Source organism: Mustelus asterias, unplaced genomic scaffold (assembly GCF_964213995.1).
Source record: "Mustelus asterias unplaced genomic scaffold, sMusAst1.hap1.1 HAP1_SCAFFOLD_188, whole genome shotgun sequence".
Classification (NCBI taxonomy): Eukaryota; Metazoa; Chordata; class Chondrichthyes; order Carcharhiniformes; family Triakidae; genus Mustelus; species Mustelus asterias.
In genome coordinates, this window is record NW_027590184.1 from 696,946 (window position 1) to 713,681 (window position 16,736).

Genomic DNA, 16,736 nt, shown 5'->3' on the forward strand with positions numbered 1-16,736 from the left:
AGCTCTACCAATGGGTCTAGTGGACTTGAAACGCTGTCTCTGTTCTCTCTCCACAGATGCTGTCAGACCTGCTGAGATTTTCCAGCATTTTCTGTTTTTGTTTCAGATTCCAGCATCTGCACTATTTTGCTTCCCTCCCAATTTCACATCTCCCTTCAATGAAGAAATATCTGTAATTAAAAGGTCTAAACCCTTATTATAAATGGTCCCAGAACTGATCCCCCGAGAGACCTGAGTAACTGGAGCAACACCAGTGCATTTCAATGTGAAACCACCATGTATTTATTGAGAAACTGAGAGAGCAGTGTTGTTTACAAACAGACTCGCAACAAATTATAAACCTATCAAAGCATCTTAAATTACTGAAACAGCAAAAGAAAGGCCTCTCCAGCAATAAACATGAGTCACAAATCCCTCTCAGAAATTAGAAATCTACCAAAATGTCTTATGTAACTGTCAGAGCAAAAAAGGGCACCTCCTGCAATAAATATGAGTCAAAAAATCTATCCAATTTCCTAATCCCATATCCCTTTTTCCCTTTAGCCCCAAGAGCTATATCTAATTTCTTCTTGAAATCATGCAATGTTTTGGCCTCAACTACTTTCTGTGGGAGTGAATTCAACACAATCACCACCCTCTGGGTGAAGAAATTTCTCCTCACCTCAGTTCAAAAATGTTTTCCACTTATCCTCAAACTATGAGCCCTAGTTCTGGACTCCCCCATCATCGGGGACATTTTTTCTGAATCTATCCTGTCTAATCCTGTTAGAATTTTATAAGTTGCTATGAGATCTCCTCTCACTCTTCCAAACTCCAGTCAATACAATCCTAACAGATTGAGGAGAGATTATTTGATGAGAAAGAGACAGATAAAGCATTTACTCTGATTGGAGAATCCATCCGTCAGAACACATAATCAGAAACATAGATACAGACAGTTCAGGGATAAAACTCGGGAAGTGCTTGCACAGATATTTGGAAATTGGGAATTCATTGCCTAAAAGGCTATCGATGAAGGAGGAAAGTTTGCAAAAAATGGTTTGTTTTCTTAGGTATTGCCATCAAGGATTAGGGAGCAAAGACAGATAAAATGAAAAGAGCTGCAGAAAGACTCCATGCTGTCGTTCGCTAATAGCATCAGAATAGAGGGGCTGAATGGCCCTAGTATCAGAATTCCCAAGGTGATCCTTTAGCTGGAATGTGAGGTTGACTCAACGATGGGAGTGGAACCTCTCCAGCACTTTGTATCCCTCCTGTAAACAAAGCGTTTCCTTGGACCATTTTGGAAAGGGTGACAGGGCAATGGTCATTGGCTTGCTGGGACCCGGACTTCTTCCTCAGGATCAAGGGGGTCCCCATCAGTGGTCTACAGCTTCACCCCTGTGTAGAGGGTGTTCTCCTCAACCTGGGCGATGTCTCGTTGACGCTGGCCCTGAAATGAACGGGGTGATGGGTCAGAGATTTGAGAAATTATCTTAAAGTTTGAGAAGAGTTCAGTGCTATTCTATCAGCTGATGAACGGGAGGGAGGGTACACGAGGAGGCAAAAAGTTCAACAGCGATTATGAACAGTTGTTGCGGGGAGTGTGACTCAATGCTAAATACTCTTAACTGAAGCAAAAGCACCTCATCCTCTGATGAGGCAACTTTCCAACCTTCAGGATTCAACATTGGTGGCAGAGTGGCACAGTGGTTATCACTGCTGCCTCACAGCACCAGGAACCTGGATTCCATTCCTGCCTTGGGTCAGTCTGTGCAGACTCTGCACGTTCTCCCCATGTCTGTGGGGATTTTCTCCGGGTGCTCCCAAAGACGTGCTGGTTAGGTGTATTGGCCACGCTAAATTCTACATCAGCGTACTCGAACAGGCGAAGTGTGGCGACTGGGGGATTTTCACAGTGACTTCATTGCAGTGTTAATGCAAGCCTACTTGTGACACTAATAAATAAACTTTAAACTTAAACATTGAGTTCAACAACTTCAGACTGAGCTCTCTCCTCTACCCTGACCACATCTTTAATCACATTATTATGTACAACTGCCCCCCTCCCCCCACTCACTCCAACACTGCCCCACCCCACAGGACCATCTGTCACTTGTTTTTTCATTCCGCTTTCACGCATTTACACATTCGGCTCTTTCACCCTTATGCTGCTTTAGCCTATAACACTCCCATGAACACATCTTTGTCTTTTTCCAGAAAGTACTTTTTCTCCTGGTTCCCACTTTATGTCTGAACTTCTGCTCTGCTCCGACCTTCCGAGCCCCTCTTAAACAGGACAACACCCACCACTTCCCCCTGCCTCCTCTCCTTAATTCTCAGGAAGTGTCATACTGACTTGAAATATTAACTCTGTCTCTCTCTCCCTCTCCACAGACTTTTTTCCAACGCTGCCTGTTTATTTATGAATGACTGTCTGCTCACGGTAACTTTTCCCAGTGATGTTATTGGCTGGGGTGTGGGATGAGTTACTGAGTTTGGGAATAACAAGAAGGGCCTCACCAGCAGAATTTCGAGATGGTAAATGACGGTATCCAACCCTTACCCCTCCTTTCAGAACCCATTGACTTCAATGGGAAACGTCCTGGGAGAGACCAAGACCCAATCACCACGAGAACATGACAACACAGGAATATGATCAGGAGTCGGCCATTTGACCCCTCAAGCCTGCTCCTCCATTTGATAAGTTCAAAGTCTATTTATTCGTGTCCCAAGTAGGCTTACATTAACACTGCAATGAAGTTACTGTGAATATCCCCCAGTTGGCACACTCCGGCACCTGTTCGGGTACACTGAGGGAGAATTTAGCATGGCCATTGCACCTAACCAGCATGTCATGTACACACTCACACTCAAACACACACACTCAAACAAACCTATTCTCTTGTTCACACACTCAAACACGCACACACTCCCTCACACACACACACACTCAAACACGCACACACTCCCTCACACACACACACACTCAAACACGCACACACTCCCTCACACACACACACACTCAAACACACACATACACTCACAAACATTCTCTCTCTCTCACAAGCACAAACGTACACTGTGCGTCGCTCATCCACTCTCTCCCCCCCACTCTCTCTCTCTCCCTCTCTCTCCCTCTCTCTCTCTGTCACATACACACGCAAACACACACACACACGGCCAATTAAAACTTACTTTGTCTCTCTTCTGCTTTGCCTGTAGGTTCAGAACAGCATCTAGAAAAAAGACAAAGCAATTTGAAAACAACACATTGATGTTTGAATATTGACAATAATTCACCCTCGCCCTTTGCCCTTTGCCCTTTGCTGCACTGCCGTACGGGGCCACCCTTCACTGGAACACTCCACTCCAACCAGAATATATCCACACAAATTCACCTCGCGACGCACAAACAATCTCACATCGATTCACAATTTCTTCTGTTCAAAGTATCTTTCTGTTATATTCTCCATGTGAAATTCATCTGCTGTGATCACTTGTATAACACATCTCTGCTGATGGAAATTTGTCAGACTGGAATTAAAGTCAGCAAGCGGGATTGTCACTGCAGTGTCTACACATTGCGAAGCACTGGCTTCTGAGAATAGTCACACACAACGTTTCTAAAATGTGGAGGTGGCCTATCTCTGTGTGCACACACACAGGCACAGAAAATAGGAGCAGCAGGAGGCCATTCGGCCCTTCCAGCCTGCTTCACCATTAATTATGATCATGGCTGATCACCCAACTCAATAGCCTGATTCTGCATTCCCCCATATCTTTTGATCCCCTTCGGCTCAAGACTTATATCCAACTGCTTCCTGAAAGCACACCATGTTTTGGCCTCAACTGCTTCAGGTGGAAGTCAATTCCACTCTCTGCATGAGGACATTTCTCCTCATCTCTACCCTGTAGTTCTGGACACCCCCACCATTGAGAACATCCTTCCTGCATCCACCCTATCCAGTCTTGTTAGAATTTTATATGTTTTTGAGAGATTCCTCCCTCTTTCTTCTGAACTCCAGCGAATACAATCCAAACTGTCTCAATCTCTCCTCATACATCAGCTTCATTGTGAGGGTCTCCCCATCCGCATTCAGCAGCTGACTATATATAAGATTGTCTATGCTGGGTGAAGATCATCGCCTGGCATTTGCGTGGCACGAATGTTAGTTGCCACTTCTCAGCCCGAGTCTGGATATTGTCCAGATCTTGTTGCATTTAAGCATGGACTGCTTCGGTATCTGAGGAGTTGTGAATGATGCTACACATTGTGCAGTCATCAGCAAACATCCCCACTTCTGACCTTATGATGGAGGGAAGGTCATTAACGAAGCAGCTAAAGATGATTGGGTCTGGGACACAATGCTGAGGGTGTCCTGCAGAGATGTCCTGGAGCTGAGATCACTGACACTATGTGCCAGGTATGACTCCAACCAATGGAGAGTTGCCCCCTGATTCCCATTGACTCCAGTTTCGCTGGGGCTCCTTGATGTCACACTCAGTTGAATGTGGCCTTGATGTCAAGGGCAGTCACTCTCACCTCACCTCTGGAGTTCAGCTCTTTTGTCCATGTTTGAACCAAGGCTGTAACGAGGTCAGGAGCTGAGTGACCCTGGCGAAACCCAAACTGGGCGTCACTGAGCAGGTTATTGCTGAGCAGGTGCTGCTTGACAGCGCTGTCGATGGCCCCTTCCACCACTTTACTGATGATCGAGAGTACACTGATGGGGCAGTAATTGGCTGGTTGGATTTGTCCTGTTTCTTGTGTACAGGACATACCTGGGCAGTTTTCCACATTGTCGGGTAGTCTGGTTGACACAAGGACATACGCTTATCAAGCAAGCTACAAAAGCTGTAATAATTCTCCCCTCACGCTGATTCCTGAGATGCTGACAGATTCCGGAACATAAAGGATCATTCTGACTGCGGGAATGTAAAACTGAACTCACAAGTAAGGGTTTCGCTGCTGCGGTCAACAGAAGGCACTGTGTCCCTTCAAACAAGAGAAACAGTCAGTCAGTCATTTTATCTGATGTGACCCGGGGTGTTAAATTCTGGAGACTGTTATCGAACGGACAACAGACGTGATTCCAGTGTCGAGTGTAAAATATTTCCCGATGGTACAGCCAGGTGCAATGTTCGTATTATACTGTTTCACTGTATATTTGTTACTGAGATTCAATTTAACAAAAACTTTGAAGGGTTTCTGAGCTGCACATTGCTGAGTGTGTGTGTGTGTGTGTGTGTGTGTGTGCGTGTGTGGGTGAGTGTGTGTGTGAGTGTGTGTGTGAGTGTGTGTGTGAGTGTGTGTGTGTGTTTGAGTGTCTGGGGTGAGTGTGTGTTTGAGTGTCTGGGGTGAGTGTGTGTTTGAGTGTCTGGGGTGAGTGTGTGTTTGAGTGTCTGGGGTGAGTGTGTGTTTGAGTGTCGGGTGAGTGTGTGTTTGAGTGTCTGGGGTGAGTGTGTGTTTGAGTGTCTGGGGTGAGTGTGTGTTTGAGTGTCGGGTGAGTGTGTGTTTGAGTGTCTGGGGTGAGTGTGTGTTTGAGTGTCTGGGGTGAGTGTGTGTGTGAGTGTCTGGGGTGAGTGTGTGTTTGAGTGTCTGGGGTGAGTGTGTGTTTGAGTGTCTGGGGTGAGTGTGTGTTTGAGTGTCTGGGGTCAGTGTGTGTTTGAGTGTCTGGGGTGGGTGTGTGTTTGAGAGTTTGTGTGTGCTGTGTTTGAGTGCCTGTGTTTTTCACTGTGTTTGTTTACGGGTGTGTGCGTGTGAGTGTGATTGTGTTTTGTGTGTATGTATGTCTGTTAGTCTGCTTATCTACAAATAATTTACTCTGTGTGGGTTTGAGTTGGGGAAGCGAGTGTCTTAAATACAAAAGATGCAATGCATCATAAGAGCACAAATTGTTCTGAACATTCGGTGATTGTGAGCATTGTGTGGAGAACAAGTCATTGAAATTTAACACGAATGGTCTCACCTGGGTTCACTGCTGCCTCCCCTCTTCCCTGGGAAACAAACACACGTGTTAGAAATCGAGAACCAGTTATTTGTCCACAAAACAGGAGCTTGAGAAATAATCAAAGAGCAGAGAGGGTCTCTGAGACTCCCAGTGGCCCATCGAAATGTGAATGGTGGCTTCCCGGGTGGTTGACTGGTTTACTGATTCTGAATCCTGGACTAAGTGCCTCGAATGGTTAGTTAACCTCCCAACGTTCACCCTCGCAACTCTCTTCTATTTGCTCAATGATTGACAAGAGCCATCGGCTGAGTGAATTGAAGATCAGAGAGTTGTTCCTCAGGGGATAGAGATGAAGAATTGGAGTGTGAGAAACACCTTCAGGGAAAATGTCCATTGAGCAGTTTTGTTCATCTAATGGAGGGGGTGAGTTTAAATGTGAAATGTGGGGGAATATCAAATAAAATGCCCATTTCATTCCAGGAGGGTAAGACAAGGGGTAACAGCAGGGGACTGGGGAGCAGAGTGGGGTGAAACATCCCATGGGAAAGCTTTGTTTCTCTGACACTGAAAGGCAAGAAGCTTCCAGACAAGAAAGGCCATTCAACACATCTTCACACATTCCCCAGAATGTCGCAACGCTGCCCCCAAGCCCATTGCAGCATCCAAATATCCCTCAATGATTCCAAGACAATCACCCTCAGTACAGGCATTGGGAGCCACTTCTTAGCCTCACCACTGTGAGGGCATGGAAGGATGGATTAGTAAATTTGTGGATGACACTAAAGTCGGTGGAGTTGTAGACAGTGCGGAGGGAAGTGGCAGGTTACAGAGGGACATAGATAAGCTGCAGAGCTGGGCTGAGAGGTGGCAAATGGAGTTTATTGTGGAAAAGTGTGAGGTGATTCACTTTGGAAGGAGTAACAGGAATACAGAGTACTGGGCTAATGGTAAGATACTTGGTAGTGTGGATGAACAGAGGGATCTGGGTGTCCATGTGCATAGATCCCTGAAAGTTGGCACCCAGGTTGATAGGGTTGTTAAGAAGGCGTACGGTGTGTTCGCTTTTATTGGTAGAGGGATTGAGTTTCGGAGCCAGGAGGTCATGCTGCAACTGTACAAAACTCTGGGGCGGCCGCATTTGGAGTATTGGGTACAGTTCTGGTCGCTGTATTATAGGAAAGATGTGGAAGTGTTGGAAAGGGTGCAGAGGAGATTTACCAGGATGTTGCCTGGTATGGTGGGAAAATCATATGAGGAAAGGCTGAGGTTGTTTTCGTTAGAGAGAAGAAGGTTAAGAGGTGACTTAATAGAGGCATACAAAATGATCAGAGGATTAGATAGGGTGGAGGGTGAGAGCCTTTTTCCTCGGATGGTGTTGGCTAGCACGAGGAGACATAGCTTTAAATTGAGGGGTGAGAGATATAGGATAGATGTTAGAGGTAGGTTCTTTACTCAGAGAGTAGTAAGGGCGTGGAATGCCCTGCCTGCAGCAGTGGTGGACTCGTCAACGTTGAGAGCGTTCAAATGGTTATTGGATAAACATATGGATGATATTGGAATATTGTAGATTAGAGGGGCTTTAGATTGGTTCCACTGATCGGCGCAACATCGAGGGCCGAAGGGCCTGTACTGCGCTGTAATGTTCTATGTTCTCTGTTCTAAAGTCCAAGCTTAACTTTCACCAGCTTGTTACTGCCTCGCTTTGTATTTCCTGCAATGTTCCAGATTCCATACCGTCTCCTCTCTGAACAACCTGCATCAAACCATCTCTCCAAGCTCTTGCTCCATTCCTCATAACCTGGTAGCTTTGCGGGGGGAGGCATTCAAATTTGTTGGATCATCCTGTGAGACACTGTCACCAGGAAAGGCAAAGTTGAATCTCACTAAAATTAGCTGTGTGGCTGTGGTCTACATCACAAGCCCAGCCATCTGTTCAGCTCTTCAGAGTACAATGCCACTGAATATTCGAGTGGCTATCTGACAGGTAGTAGAGTTGATATTTCCTATTTTTCTACTGTACCCACGTCTATTTTCTACCTACTATTCTTCAAGCTTCACCCTTGAACTGGGACTCCCCTACATCTGATGTCAGAGAGGAGAGGATGGTTGCATTAGCCAATTGGTTCAGAGTGATCATGAAGAGATGACAGTTACTTTGGCATGTCTGATGACCAGTTCTTGCACTGAACCTGACCTACCTTTCCTCCAGAGGCAGAGCCCCAGCAGAGCGAGGATGAGAATCAGACCCACGGCAGAACCAATGCCAGCCACAAGGGGAGCCACAGAACCATTTTCTGAATGAGATACAGGGAGAGAGAGCAGAACATTGTCAATGAACAGCTTCAACATGAGGTGAATAAGCTGGAACTGAATGGAGGACAGAACTGAACCTGAAAAACTGCAGACACCAAAGTTAGCTCCAGACCAGAAGGAGAAAACAAAATGAAACAATGAGTTAAAAACTTGACGTCGAATCATAACACCATCCAAAAGAGGAGGTGTCATTTTGGCCCATCATGTCCGTGCTATCCCATTAAATGCCCAAATCATTTAGTACCATTCCCCCACCTTACTTTTTTGTTCCTCATCATCTCTTAACATTTCTTACGATGAGTATTGTCAATTCTACTTTGAGAGTTAGCAAATATTCTTCCACTGTGATTTCTATGGGTGTTCCAGATCGCAGAAACCCGCTACATACAGGCAAACAATGAACAAATATTAATCTCCATTCCGATTATTTTGTCAGTTATCTTGAATCTCTGTCTCCTGGTTAAAAACATCCTCATGATGTGGAGATGCCGGCGTTGGACTGGGGTAAACACAGTAAGAGTTCTAACAACACCAGGTTAAAGTCCAACAGGTTTATTTGGTAGCAAATACCATTCGCTTTTGGAGCACTACTCCTTCGTCAGATGGAGTGGAAATCTGCTCTCAAACAGGGCACAGAGACACAAAATCAAGTTACAGATTACTGATTAGAATACGAATCCCAACAGCCAACGAGATCCTAAAGATACTGACAATGTGGGTGGAGGGAGCATTTAGCACAGGTTAAAGAGATGTGTATTGTCTCCAGACAGGACAGCCAGTGAGATTCTGCAAGTCCAGGAGGCAAGCTGTGGGGGTTACTGATAGTGTGACATAAATCCAACATCCTGGCTTAGGCAGTCCTCATGTGTGCGGAACTTGGCTATCAGTTTCTGCTCAGCGACTCTGAGCTGTCGTGTGTTGTGAAGGCTGCCTTGGAGAACGCTTACCCGAAGATCAGAGGCTGAATGCCTGTGACCGCTGAAGTGCTCCCCCACAGGAAGAGAACAGTCTTGCCTGGTGATTGTCGAGCGGTGTTCATTCATCTGTTGCCGTAGCCTCTGCATGGTTTCCCCAATGTACCATGCCTCGGGACATCCTTCCCTGCAGCGTCTCAGGTAGACAACACTGGCCGAGTTGCAAGAGTAGGTACCGTGTACCTGGTAGATGGTGTTCTCACGTGAGATGATGGCATCCGTGTCGATGATCGGCACGTCTTGCAGAGGTTGCTGTGGCAGGGTTGTGTGGTGTCGTGGTCACTGTTCTCCTGAAGGCTGGGTAGTTTGCTGCGGACAATGATCTGTTTGAGGTTGTGCGGTTGTTTGAAGGCAAGAAGTGGGGGTGTGGGGATGGCCTTGGCGAGATGTTCGTCTTCATCAATGACCTGCTGAAGGCTCCGGAGGAGATGCCGTAGCTTCTCCGCTCCGGGGAAGTACTGGACGACGAAGGGTACTCTGTCCACTGTGTCCCGTGTTTGTCTTCTGAGGAGGTCGGTGCAGTTTTTCGCTGTGGCGCGTCGGAACTGTCGATCTATGAGTCAAGCGCCATATCCTGCAAGAGCATGAGGGCATCATGCTCTTATGAGGGCAGCAAACTACCCAGTCTTCAGGAGAACAGTGACCACGACACCACAGAACCCTGCACAGCAACCTCTGCAAGACGTGCCGGATCATCAACACGGATGTCATCATCTCACGTGAGAACACCATCTACCAGGTACACGGTACCTACTCTTGCAACTCGGCCAACGTTGTCCACCTGATACACTGCAGGAAAGGATGGCCCGAGGCATGGTACATTGGGGAAACCATGCAGATGCTCCGACAATGGATGAATGAACACCGCTCAACAATCACCAGGCAAGACTGTTCTCTTCCTGTGGGGGAGCACTTCAGCGGTCACGGGCATTCAACCTCTGATCTTCGGGTAAGCGTTCTCCAAGGCGGCCTTCACGACACACGACAGCGCAGAGTCGCTGAGCAGAAACTGATAGCCAAGTTCCGCACACATGAGGACGGCCTAAACCGGGATCTTGGGTTTATGTCACACTATCAGTAACCCCCACAGCTTGCCTCCTGTACTTGCAGAATCTCACTGGCTGTCCTGTCTGGAGACAATATACATCTCTTTAACCTGTGCTTAATGCTCCCTCCACTCACATTGTCTGTATCTTTAAGACCTGGTTGGTTGTAGGGATTCGCATTCTAATCAGTATTCTGTCACTTGATTTTGTGTCTCTGTGCCCTGTTTGAGAGCAGATTTCCACTCCATTTGACGAAGGAGCAGCGCTCCGATAACTAATGGTATTTGCTACCAAATAAACCTGTTGGACTTTGACCTGGTGTTGTTAAAACTCTTACTGTAAAAACATCCTCGCCAGCATACAGAGCACCTCAGAGTTGGCCAGGGAGTTGGAGTGTGGATAGGAGTCCCAATGAACAAGCTGAATTTTGGCAGTCAGGAACTCAATTTCCATTGGTCAATGTCCAAAATTTTAACCATAACTCATGAAGTCCTTTGTGAGATGGTGACCGTGCGCCAACTACGAGGCAGATGTTTCACCAATCACAGCTGTTGGGAAGCTCGTACACCTTCGATTCTCCATGCTCATTGGTATGGCTGTCGTCCACATCACAAGCCCAGCCATCTGTTTAGCTCTTCAGAACACAATGCCGCTGAATATTGCACAGATATGGAGGTAATGGACAGGAGGTTCTGTGGTCGGGACAGAGACTCCCGCATGGTTTGTTGCCTCCTGGGTGCACAGCGTTCTTGGATGCTTGGGCGGATGAAGACGTGGCTGAGGAACTGGTGTAGGAGGCAGGGTTTCCGATTCTTGGATCATTGGGACCTCTTCTGGGGCAGGTGGGACCTGTACAAGAGAGCCAGGTTACACCTAACTACAAGGGGACAAATATACTTGCAGGGGGGTTTGCGAGTGTTATTGGGGAGCGTTTAAACTAGATTTGCAGGCAGATGGGGACCAGAGTGCCAGAGCAGATAGTGGAGCAGGGGTAAAAAGACAGGTTAGTTCAAGCAAAATCACAAATGGAAGGGTTGAGTGTGGTGGAAATAACCTTTTGAGGTGTCTATTTCAATGCCAGGAGTATTGTGGGGAAGGCAGATGAGCTGAAGGCATGGATAGACACATGGAAATTTGACATTATAGCCATTAGTGCAACTTGGCTACAGGAGGGGCAGGACTGGCAGCTCAATGTTCCAGGGTTCCAATGTTTCAGGCGGGACAGAGGCAGAGGGATAAAAGGTGGGGGGTGGCATTTTTGGTCAGGGAAAATGTTACAGCAGTACTCAGGCAGGATAGATTAGGGAGCTTGTCTACAGCGGCCCTATGGGTGGAGCTGAGAAACAGGAAAGGTATGACCACGTTAATGGGGTTGTATTCTCGACCACCCAATAGTCAGCGAGAATTGGAGGAGCAAATCAGCAGAGAGATAGCTGACAACTGCAAGAAACACAAAGTTGTGATAGTAGTGGATTTTAATTTTCCACATATAGATTGGGACTCGCAAACTGTTAAAGGTTTAGATGGGGTAGAGTTTGTAAAATGTGTTCAGGAAAATTTTCTACATCAGTATATAGAGGTGCCAACTAGAGAGGATACGATATTGGATCTCCTATTGGGAAATGAGTTAGGGCAGGTGATGGATGTGAGTGTGAGGGAACACTTTGGATCCAGTGATCATAATGCCATTAGTTTCAACCTGATCATGGTTAAGGATAGATCTGGTCCTCGGGTTGAAGTTCTGAAGTGGAAAAAGGACAAATTTGATGAAATGAGAAGGGATCTGGGAAGTGTGGATTGGCACAGGCTGTTCTCTGGTAAGGATATAAATGGAAAGTGGGAGGCCTTCAAAGGAGAAATTTTGAGAGTGCAGAGTTTGTATGTTCCTGTCAGGATTAAAGGCAAAGTAAATAGGAATAAGGAACCTTGGTTCTCGAGGGAGATTGTAACACTGATTAAGAGGAAGAGAGAGTTGTATGAAATGTACAGGCAGCAAGGAACAGATCAGATGCTCGAGGAGTATAAAAAGTGCAAGAAGCTACTTAAGAGGGAAATCAGGAGGGCGAAAAGAAGACATGAGGTTGCTTTGGCAGACAGAGTGAAGGAAAATCCAAAAAGCTTCGATAGGAATGTAGGAGCAAAAGGATAGTGAGGGATAAAATTGGTCCAGACAGGGTATTCCCACAGACCTTGAGGAAAGCTCGTGTTGAACTTGCAGGGGCCCTGGCAGACATATTTAAAATGTCAGTACTCACGGGGGAGGTGCCAGATGATTGGAGGATGGCTCATGTTGTTCCATTGTTTAAAAAACATTCCCAAAGAAATCCGGGAAATTATAGGCCAGTAAGTTTGACGACGGTGGTGGGCAAGTTATTGGAAGGTGTGATAAGGGACAGGATTTACAAATATTTGGATAGACAGGGACTTATTAGGGAGAGTCAACATGGCTTTGTGCGTGGTAGGTCATGCTTGACCAATCTATTAGAGTTTTTCGAGGAGGTTACCAGGAAAGTGGATGAAGGGAAGGCGGTGGATGTTGTCTACCTGGATTTCAGCAAGGCCTTTGACAAGGTCCCTCATGGGAGGTTAGTTAGGAAGGTTCAGTCGCTGGGTATACATGGGGAGGTAGTAAATTGGATTAGACACTGGCTCAATGGAAGAAGCCAGAGAGTGGTTGTGGAGGATTGCTTCTCTGAGTGGAGGCCTGTGACTAGTGGTGTGCCGCAGGGATCGGTGTTGGGTCCATTGTTGTTTGACATCTATGTCAATGATCTGGATGATAATGTGGTAAGTTGGATCAGCAAATTTGCTGATGATACAAAGATTGGAGGTGTCGTGGACAATGAGGAAGGTTTTCAAAGCTTGCAGAGGGATTTGAACCAACGAGAAAAATAGGCTGAAAAATGGCAAATGGAATTTAACGCAGACAAGTGTGAGATATTGCACTTTGGAAGGACAAATCAAAGTAGAACGTCTTGGGTCAATGGTAGGACTCTGAAGAGTGCAGTTGAACAGCGGGATCTGGGAATACAGGTACAGAATTCCCTAAAAGTGACGTCACAGGTGGATAGGGTCGTAAAGAGTGCCTCTGGTACATTGGCCTTTATAAATCAGAGTTTCAAGTATAAAAGTTGGAGTGTTATGGGAAGGTTATATAAGGCATCGGTGAGGCCGAATTTCGAGTATTGTGTCCAGTTTTGGTCACCTAGTTACAGGAAGGATGTAAATAAGGTTGAAAGAGTGCAGAGAAGGTTCACAAGGATGTTGCCGGGACTTGAGAAGCTGAGTTACAGAGAGGGATTGAATCGGTTTGGACTTTATTCCCTGGAGCGTAGAAGAATGAGGGGAGATTTGATAGAGGTGTATAAGATTTTGATAGGTATAGATAGAGTGAATGCAAGCAGGCTTTTTCCACTGAGGCGAGGGGAGAAAAAAAACAGAGGGCATGGTTTAAGGGTGAAAGGAGAAAAGTTTAAAGGGAATATTAAGGGGGGCTTCTTCACGCAGAGAGTGGTGGGAGTGTGGAATGAGCTGCCGGATAAAGTGGTAAATGCTTTAAACATTTAAGAAAAACTTGGACGGGTTCATGGATGAGAGGGGTGTGGAGGGATATGGTCCAAGTGCAGGTCAGTGGGACGAGGCAAAAAATGGTTCGGCACAGACTAGAAGGGCCAAAAGACCTGTTTCTGAGCTGTAATTTTCTATGATTGTGTGGTAACAATCTGTTCACCCTGTCAGGGCAGTTTGAACTGTTACTTTGCTCGTTAGTGTAACCAGGAAAGGACAGAGATTGAAACTAAATCAGGGGAATCATTTTACTAAAATCAGATGGATATATTGACAGTGAATCTCACTCACCTCTCACAGTGATGTTCACAGGGTCACTATCACCCGAGGTTAGGTTCCTTCCATTCACATCCGCTTCATACCGACAGGTATAATTTCCTATTTTAGAGCGATCAATATTCTTGATGGTGAAGGTGATGGAATGTGTGCCTGCAGCAGGAGACTTGACGCTGACTAATTCCATTTCTCCTTGCCTGTATAAGTAAAATGCAATGGCAGGATTGTCGCGGGGGCTGCTACAGTTAAAGGTGACATCTCCACCCTGAGCAGCAACATCAGAATCCACCCAGAAATGTGGCTTATTCAGAACTGCAATTGGAAAGAGAGAAGTGGTGACAATTGATTGTAAATTCAATGCTGAGTTGCAGGAAACAGATTATTACTGGTAATTCTCATGATAGAACAGTGGTTATCACTCCTGCCTCACAGCACCAGGGACCTGGATTTGATTCTGGCTACAGGTGACTGTCTGTTTGGAGTTTGCACGTTCTCCCCGTGTCTGCAGGGGTACTCTGAGTGCTCCGGTTTCCTCCAAAAGTCCAAGGATGTCTCGGTTAGGGGGATTGGCCATGCTAAATGTGCGGGGTCCCGGGGTACGGGGATAGACAGTTTCCAAAGAGATTTTCTTGTTCTATAATGATAAACATTTCAGAAGGCTAGAATGTGAACTAAATCTGTATTTATATTCCTGGGTGTGATTTTCATGTCTGTAACTTTAATCTGGAGTAAGACAATTTAATTTTGTTTCATTTTTGGTGAAAGAATGATCAGGATTTCTGGATTTCAATAAATCCCCACTGACAATAAAGTGAATATTGTGAGAACGATGTTTAAGAGGCTCTGATAGTCATTAGGAACTGTCAGTGTAAGATACACAGCGGGTGAATTCAGAGACCAATGTCAGAGAGGTTCTGTGAAAAGTTGTGGTTTGAGGTGAAAGTCAGTTGTGTTAAATTATTCTGCCCCAATATTACAGCAATCCTTTGTGTTACAATTCGGGCAACAGAGATTCGAGGAAGAAATTCAGGAAACATTCGAGAAATCTTTATTTCTCGTCACTTACCCACGATTGTGAGAATTACCACGTTGCTAAATTTCGATTCTAACCTCCTCCCTTTGATGCTGTATCCATATCTGCATTTATAATCCACACTCATGTTTACACTGGTTACTGTGTATGTTGCACTGTTTTTTGTTGTAAAGGTGTGGCTGAAGTACAGTGAATTATTACCTTTGAGAGAAGAAACGTCTACCTCCGACAGTGCAGCACTCCCTCAGTACTGGCACCGGGGGGAGTGTCAGACTGGATGATGGAGCTCAAATCCTAGAGTATATACATCTACCTCCGACAGTGCAGCACTCCCTCAGTACTGGCACCGGGGGGAGTGTCGGTCTGGATTATGGAGCTCAAATCCTAGAGTATATCCATCTACCTCCGACAGTGCAGCACTCCCTCAGTACTGGCACCGGGGGGAGTGTCGGTCTGGATTATGGAGCTCAAATCCTAGAGTATATCCATCTACCTCCGACAGTGCAGCACTCCCTCAATGCTGGCACCGGGGGGAGGTTGGGGGGTGTGGGTTGTGGGGGGTGGTGGTGAGAGAGAGTTGGCCTGGATTATGAAGCTCAAATCCTAGAGTATATACATCTACCTCCCACAGTGCAGCACTCACTCAGTACTGGCACCGGGGGGGAGTGTCGTTCTGGATTATGGAGCTCAAATCCTAGAGTATATACATCTACCTCCCCTCCTTGAACCTCTCTGTCTATCTCTGGAATGTTAGAATTGGTCTTGTAAAGTTATTTTAAAATTGTGAAATCAACATATTGGCTCATTCCAGAGGTGAGTGTCTCTGACAAGCCTGACAATTATTGTCCCTCTCTCATTGCCCTTTGTGAATCTGGTGGTGATCCTCTCTGATGTGAGGCTGTCCATGGAGTGTTGTTAAACGGAACCCCAATGGAAGCCCCATCTGGACCCAGAGATTATTGAAGAAGCACCGACATATTTGGTGTTTGGGTTTGTGTGAGACCCGGAGGGAACCCGTGTGTTGATGATCTTCTGATGCATCTGCTGTTATTGTCCATGTTAATGACACACATGTTCTCCACATAGTCCTCGAGTCCTCTCAATCTGTGTCTGATCCTCTAGTTCATGATCCCTCTGATATCTCTATAGCTGGATAATTGCTGCCTTGGGAACTCTCCCCCACTTTCCATTGATCCACAGTGCGATCCTTCAGCTGCCAGGGGGCCTGAGCTCTGGAATCCCCTCCCAAATCCTCTCCGCCTGTCTGTCTCTCTTCCCGTCAATGACACTCCTCAATACCTCCCTCCCTCCACACAGATTTGGGTCGACTTCACTCACATCTACCCTCACTGTTCAATCGATAATGCCTCCCTTTGACATGCCTGTTGAGGGGTTACTGTGTTACGAGTGCTGTATCAATGAAATAATGTTTCTGTGAGGATGGGACTGGTGTTGAGGGGACAGCAGTGACTCTTTTTCAGGATTAAAAAGGGAGTTAATTGCTGTTGAATGGGGTGGGAAGCGGGGGGTGACAGAGGACCCTGTAGCCATTGAAAGCTTTAGACAGCTGGAGGATGGAGTAGGTGGGATAGGA

At 46.2% G+C, this 16,736-nt stretch overlaps 1 protein-coding gene across 1 annotated transcript; it reads right to left on the reverse strand.

Annotated features, from left to right (window-relative positions):
* Positions 1–261: 261 nt before the first annotated feature.
* Positions 262–15,269, reverse strand: LOC144485349 (leukocyte immunoglobulin-like receptor subfamily B member 5). Its single transcript, XM_078203546.1, has 7 exons — positions 15,176–15,269; positions 14,125–14,421; positions 8,132–8,227; positions 5,952–5,979; positions 4,935–4,978; positions 3,178–3,218; positions 262–1,432 (listed from the first exon to the last, which is right to left on the reverse strand). The coding sequence occupies exons 1-7, from the start codon at positions 15,267–15,269 to the stop codon at positions 1,367–1,369; spliced, it is 666 nt and encodes a 221-aa protein (XP_078059672.1). The 3' UTR covers positions 262–1,366.
* Positions 15,270–16,736: the final 1,467 nt, after the last annotated feature.